At 35.8% G+C, this 7,260-nt stretch overlaps 1 protein-coding gene across 1 annotated transcript; it reads left to right on the plus strand.

Moving 5' to 3' along the window:
• The first annotated feature begins 469 nt into the window (after nucleotides 1–469).
• Nucleotides 470–6,856, plus strand: LOC145222372 (uncharacterized). Its single transcript, XM_080088478.1, has 9 exons — nucleotides 470–481; nucleotides 554–723; nucleotides 789–1,642; nucleotides 2,712–3,683; nucleotides 3,832–3,900; nucleotides 5,489–5,632; nucleotides 6,022–6,087; nucleotides 6,278–6,366; nucleotides 6,647–6,856. The coding sequence occupies exons 1-9, from the start codon at nucleotides 470–472 to the stop codon at nucleotides 6,854–6,856; spliced, it is 2,586 nt and encodes an 861-aa protein (XP_079944604.1).
• Nucleotides 6,857–7,260: the final 404 nt, after the last annotated feature.

Genomic DNA, 7,260 nt, shown 5'->3' on the forward strand with positions numbered 1-7,260 from the left:
CACTGGCAGTTTGACAATAGTTTTTTTTTTTTTTTTAGTTTTACGTGGTTAACCTAAGCTCGCGCAATTGGCAAACTTTGTATGTAGGGCAACCAATGAAATCCACCATCGTTCGCACATCCCTAATTAACCAACAATATAGAATTATTATATTTTGTTTTATTTTAACTTTGAACTACCAATCACTTTTCCACTCTGCATGTAAAAGAAGTAGACAAAAAATGTTATATGTTTAATATAACACTTTGAAGTTAATAAATACAAAGTCAATATTTTAAAAGCATTCATATGAAAAAAAGGGTTATCCTTACTGACTTTTATCAAAAATAATAACGTAACCTAGCAACAATACTTAAAGCTTCATTGAGTTTGTGTCAGTTGATCTTTGAAGGACACAAAAAGGTGATAGCATGTTCTGACAGGATGCCTGTTGTTAATATCAAAAGGACATGAGGAGATAGAGTGAAACATGTCGGATGTTGTAAGTTATTTGTTGCTTATTTGTCAAAAACTAATTTCTTGTCTCTAAACTAAACATTTAAACTTCGTTTAGTTGCGGGATTATGAAGCCCACGCAATCTTGTGTGACATTCAACGGGCAGAAGCGGACCACGGAGGTTTTGGAACAGTTATCATAGGAAAACATGAATTTGCAGGATTTGTTGCAATCAAATGTATTCCTGTAAATGGTGGTGGACGAGAACAAAGGATGATAAAGAAAATGTAAGTTTCATTTCAATAAGGAGCTCAAACAATAAAAACATTTCTAATGTTCCTTTTGTTTTAAGGGTACATCGTGAATATGACATGCTGCTTCGATCCCGTCATGAAAACATAGCCAATGTTTTTGGACTTACAAAATGGCGTGGAGCCATGGGGATCGTAATGAGATATTATGAAGCTGGGAATTTAAGATGCCTGCTTCTTGACACAGACATTCCACTTGGCATGTCTCTGGTGCTTCGACTGGCACATGAAATTACAGATGGGATTACATACATTCATAATTGCAGTACAGACCAACGTCTAATTCATGGAGATATGAAACCAGAAAACATCCTCCTGACAACTGGCTTAAATGTCAAGATTGCTGATTTTGGTTGCGCTAAGTTGGCCAATTTTACTGGATCAACCATTAACCAGAATCCACAAGAAAACCAAGGAATGACTTTGTACTATGCTGCCCCAGAAAAATTTCAGGGTGCACAACCAAAAAAAGAGCAAGATGTGTTCAGTTGTGCTATTATTTTTTATGTAATGTTATGTCGTCTTTTACCATATCCATCAGTGCAAATCTTTTGGGAGATGATTCGAAATAGGATTCGACCAAACTGTGAGGCAATCCAGGAAATGAAAAACAGATGCAGTGACAATGACCGAGCTATAGTACAAGTAATGGAGAAAATGATGACCAGATGCTGGGAGCAAAACCCAACCCAACGTCCCAACATGCTGGATGTTCGAGATGAATTCCAACAACATCTTGCCAAACAAGACCCAGCAGTGATTTCACAACAAGTGGCTGATGCTGTCAAGGAAATGGAAATTAAACATCCTGCAGCTGAACACAATCCAACTGTTCCACTTCACCAGCTTAATCCTGTCACTGGAGCGTTTCACAGTCCATTTGGGCTCCCTAATTGTAAATACAAAGATGTGTTTAAACTGTTTAGGTGCAACATCATATTAAAAAAATGGTGGTACGTGCAAACCTAAAGTCAGTGTTTACCTTGCACATGGCAAAAAATTTATGTCAAAGATTCTAAACATGATAAATTACTCTGTTGCAGAGTTTTGTAACTTTATTTTATTATGTATTTGATTCTAGCCACATTTTGCCAGGTCACAGAAAACTAGCATCAGGCGCATTAATCAGCTCCAAAATATATAATAATTGGACTTGTTTGCCAGTACTTTTGAAATCCAAGCGTCTCTGCGGGCCCCACAACCTTTAATGAAGGGCCGCATGCGGCCCGTGGGTCACAGGTTGCCCACCTCCGACCTAGATAGTTTTTTAAAATTATGTCAGATTATTGAACAAATTAAAGCATGACAAAATATGTGACATGTCAAACTCTTCAAACTTGTGTAGGATATGTGGAATGGCAATGTTGGTAAAAGTAACCCTGTATTTTATTTGTAGCACTTCAGAATATCCAACCAAACCCAGTTCAGCCACAGGTATTCACAGCATCAAGGCATGTGGTTCATTCACAGCATCAAGGCATGTTAAAACATTGTGGAAATTGTTAACGCAAAAACTTGCAGGACATAAAACATATTAACATTTTGCCATATAAAAGACTGCACATTCCAAATCCATAGTTTACTTAATTTGTATTTTCATTTGTATAACTTTAAGTGGTCCTTAATTGTAAACCTCATGTTGATGGGTTAAAAAAGTATTGTAATTTGCCCTCCATTGTAAGTGCTTTGATAAGTGAAACAATCGTTCCAGAATACTTTTTTTATGTTACATATCAAAACTTTTTGTTAACAATTAATATTAATGTAAATAAGTGTATACAGCAGCATTTGTAAACCACCTTCATATGTAAGCTGCACAAATTGTGGGCTAAGAAACTTCAGAGGCCACAGCTTAATATCAATCAAAAACTGTAAACGATGTGGTACTCATTTCACTGTAACAGAAACGTGATCTGTGTATTTAGGCTTACTAAACATAATATGTTGACAATATGATCACGCAGGGGAAAGTTCCTCACTTAGACCAGCTACCAGCCAGTCAAGCACCACTGAATCAAAAACTGAAGAACTAATTTCCAGCCACTCAAACATCACTGCACCACAAACTGAAGAACCAGCCTTCAGCCAGCCGAACATCACTGCAACGCGAACTGAAGAACCAACTTCCAGCCAGTCAAACATCATTGCAATGCGAACTGAAGAACCATCTTCCAGCCAGTCAAACATCATTGCAACACAAACTGAAGAACCTGCTTCCAGCCAGTCGAACATCACTGCACCCAGAACTGAAGAACCAGCTTCCAGCCAGTTAAACATCATTGCAACGCGAACTGAAGAACCAGCTTCCAGTCAGTCAAACATTACTGTATCGGGAACTGAAGAACCAGCTTCCAGCCAGTCGAACATCACTGCGCCAAGAACTGAAGAACCATCTTCCAGCCAGTCGAACATCACTGCGTCAAGAACTAAAGAACCAGCTTCCAGCCAGTCGAACATCACTGCGCCAAGAACTGAAGAACCAGCTTCCAGCCAGTCAAACATCACTGCGCCAAGAACTGAAGAACCAGCTTCCGGCCAGTTAAACATCATTGCAATGCGAACTGAAGAACCAGTTTCCAGTCAGTCAAACATTACTGTACCGGGAACTGAAGAACCAGCTTCCAGCCAGTCGCACATCACTGCGCCAAGAACTGAAGAACCAGCTTCCAGCCAGTCGAACATCACTGCGCCAAGAACTGAAGAACCAGCTTCCAGCCAGTCGAACATCACTGCACCAAGAACTGAAGAACCAGCTTCCAGCCAGTCAAACATCATTGCGCCAAGAACTGAAGAACCAGCTTGCAGCCAGTCGAACATCACTGCGCCAAGAACTGAAGAACCAGCTTCCAGTCAGTCAAACATTACTGCACCGGGAACTGAAGAACCATCTTCCAGCCAGTCGAACATCACTGCATCAAAAGCCAATGAGAAAAAAGGTAAAATGAGTTACTTAGGGAAAAATAATAGTGCTTATCACCTGAATGCCAACTTCTGAATGCCAACGATAATTATACTACTGATTGTGTATAATTGTGTGGGGTAAAAAAGCTAATGAAGCAGTGAAATTGTATTTTCCATCCATAGTGCTTGAAAGCGTCCAACAACTCCAGGTTGAACGTAGAGAAAACCCACTAGAGCATTCACAACATCAAGGTAAGTGCAAACACGTTGAAAAATGTAAACTAAACATTATTTTCATAGATAATTGCTTTAAATATGTTTAAACATATTAAGTCATGTAAAAAAAGACAAATTTTAAAAAGTTTGCTCAACTACCATTTAATTCTGTGGACTTAATCTGTCATAATATATCTGAGACATGTTGCAAGTAAAGAAAATGTTTTTTTTCATATATTTGTGATGCTGGGGTTCATAAATCTGTGATCCCTCCAAAGAGTTTCTATACTATTATGCTAATTGATTTTAACTGATTTGTTTTTTTGTTTTTGTTTCTTTTCAAAGTTTGCCTGCCTCGTTTTACCATCAAATGTTTAATGGATTTGAATGACAGTGTGGCAATTGGCTAGAATGTGGATAGCATGTAGAACATGCCATTTGCGGGTTTCGATTGATGTGTCTTACCTTTAGCCCCAACATTTACCCCACTAGCCCACTAAAATGGGTGAATTTTCATTTAAATTTAAAGTTTAAATTAAATCAAACGTGAAAAGCTTGTAGGATTTAAAAATGGATTTACAACATTTATAAATGTTGATTGTTGTGTTTCACCCTACAGCTCAAACATTTACCCCACCAGCCTCCTGAAATAAGGAATTTTTTTTAAAGGCACTATAATTAAATGAAGCTTGCAAAGTTAATGGAACATATTTATTGTTTTAAGCCATTAATTTGGGATTTTGCCCCCCACAATTTACCCAACTGGCCCCTAAATTGGTTACATTTTTTAACAATGTTCAAGTTGAATAAAATTTGACAGCTTGTAGAATTTGCTATTTAAAGGTGTTGATTTTTCTGTTTTACTCCATTATGCCTTTATTTACTCTTAAAAAAGAGAATGTTAAATAGGACATACTTCAAACAGTGTCTGGGTTGAATCTGATTTGTATAGTTTGTACTCTACATAGTATTATTATTTAAGCTCAGTGCTGATCACTGTGTTTTTGCCATACAACACCAACCTTTTTCATGGTTATTTCTTGAAATGCACCCATGAGTTTCTGCCTGCAGAAATAAGTAAGGTTATAAAAGATGGTGGCTAATATGGGAACCAATATAAAATATGCATAGGAAATGTAGTAACATTTTAAAATTGGTTATAGTGTATAGGTTGCTTAGCACATTAAAATGCAAAATGTTTTATTTTTACAACCCTGCATACAAGTGCAAACTGTTTATTGCACTTTTGGGCCAAGAAAAATTACTTTTTTGTGATTGTTTTCCCCATTGTAACATCATAACACAGTGGACAATTGACTTCATAGGACAAGCGTTATATACATCAGAAATTTACCGCTTTGGTGCATTGAGTATTACAGTACAGAAACTTTTATTATGTGTATGTTTAGATTTCACTGTTTTAGATTATATGTACAGGAGTCAGTCCCTCGACTGAAGTAGTTCTTGGCAATAAAACAAACCTAGGCAAATAGCCAAAAAGAAAATGATAAGGTTCCAGGCAATAAAACAAAAGAAAATGATAAAAAGGCTTGAAATTATATTCTGCTTGTATGATTTTTTTGTAAGTAATGAATACTTGATGAGAAGTATTTTCTGTTTATAGTGATTCGAACAAACCGACCTCTACATGTTCAGCAAAGAGAAAATTCATCAGAACATCATAGTGGGATGGAAAGCCTGGGGAAAAGAATGCAAAAACTTAGTGTTAGGCGAAGGAAAAATCAACCAGGGCCTACACAACATCAAGGTAAGATTAAACAAAATGGAAAAAGTTTTACTAGCACAGAAAAGTTCCAAATTGTTTATTTTGGAAAAATTGGTTGCTAATGTTTGCTACTCCTTCAAAAGACCATGTAAATATATCCAATTAGGGAATTGTTAAACTTAATCACACAATAACTGTTACCAATAACTCACTACAAAACTACTAATTTTCCAGGTTACCAAAAAAATATTTGCTGAAAGACGCATAGACTTTGTGGCCAAGCCTAAAACTTGATTTTGACTCTTAAATAGGGTCCAGCATGTTTGCAATTCTGTGATAGTGTATGTATGATTTGACTGTGGTTTATTTTTGTACATGCTTGTTCTGTTTTAATTGCCCTTGGTTGGACTAATCTCTGTTATTGTAAACAGGTGAATGTTCCTCATCTGAACCAGCTTCCAGTCAGTCAAACATTGCTGCCCCACAAGAGATAAAAGGTAATCAAGTTTAGTTTAGTTTTATTTAACTTGCGCTAAAGTATAAACAGAGACATATATAAATGACAAGTAAAAACTTTTTTTAAATCCACTTTTATTCTTTAAGATTCAAGGTTTTATTTCTCAGTCATGTTGATGTAAATATAAAATCATGTCAAAACACATAAAAAATATTACAATTATGTTTTAGAGGTATTTGTTGTTGTTGGTGGATATAGTCATTTACGGAGAGATTGTGTAAAGTATGATGTCACAACAAAACAACATCAACATTTACCAGTAAGTTTGAAAAGTTTACATATTGCTCTTTATGCACAATAATGAAATATTCACAAAAAAACAAAAGTGTATCTGAAATTTGTAGTTTAAGTGCAAGCTGGCAGTTGTCAAAAATTGAATGATGTCTGGCATTGTTTGCAAATAATAACTCATTACCAAATAAACAATGTGTCTTTGTTGGATTTAAACATTACATGAAAGTGATTGAATGTAACTTCTATATATGAGCAGCCACTGAACTTTACTGTCAAATTATTTTGATTTGCTTGAAACTTTACAGAAACTGAACAAACCAAGATCTCGGTCGACTTCAGCTAAAGTTGGAGACAAAATTTATGCATTTTGTGGAGATAATAAAGCTACAATGAAAAGTTGTGAAATGTTGAATTTGGCAACAAATGAAGAATGGGAAATGTTGCATGATTTATTGGAAGCTCGATGTCATGCTGCATCAGCAGTTATTGGAAGTAAGGCCAACACAATAAACTAAACTCTCATAGTATGTAACAAGCAATGTTTGATGTGGAATTCTTCTAATAGTATTTGATAGCATTTTATCACCGATTAAAGTTATTTAGACAAACAACTTTGCTAAAATTGATGCAAACTTTAAAGTGATAGGTCAAAGTCAAGGAATACATACATTTGTAAGATTATTGTCACATAATAAGCAAGAAAGCCATACCTTTTCTATATATATGATTTAAACCATGTATGTTAAAGTTTTCAGCAAAATTTCTTGTACAGCTTTATTAAACCCCATTTGTGTCATTATACACAGGTTAACAAGACCTGCATTAAACATTTAGTTGTTAAAGTGTCTACAGGTTGCCAAAATGAAGGTATGTTTTAGACAACATTTATGCGTCTGGTGGAAGCAATAAAGGGGACCTT

This window comes from Phallusia mammillata, chromosome 4 (genome assembly GCF_965637545.1).
Source record: "Phallusia mammillata chromosome 4, kaPhaMamm4.hap1.1, whole genome shotgun sequence".
Classification (NCBI taxonomy): Eukaryota; Metazoa; Chordata; class Ascidiacea; order Phlebobranchia; family Ascidiidae; genus Phallusia; species Phallusia mammillata.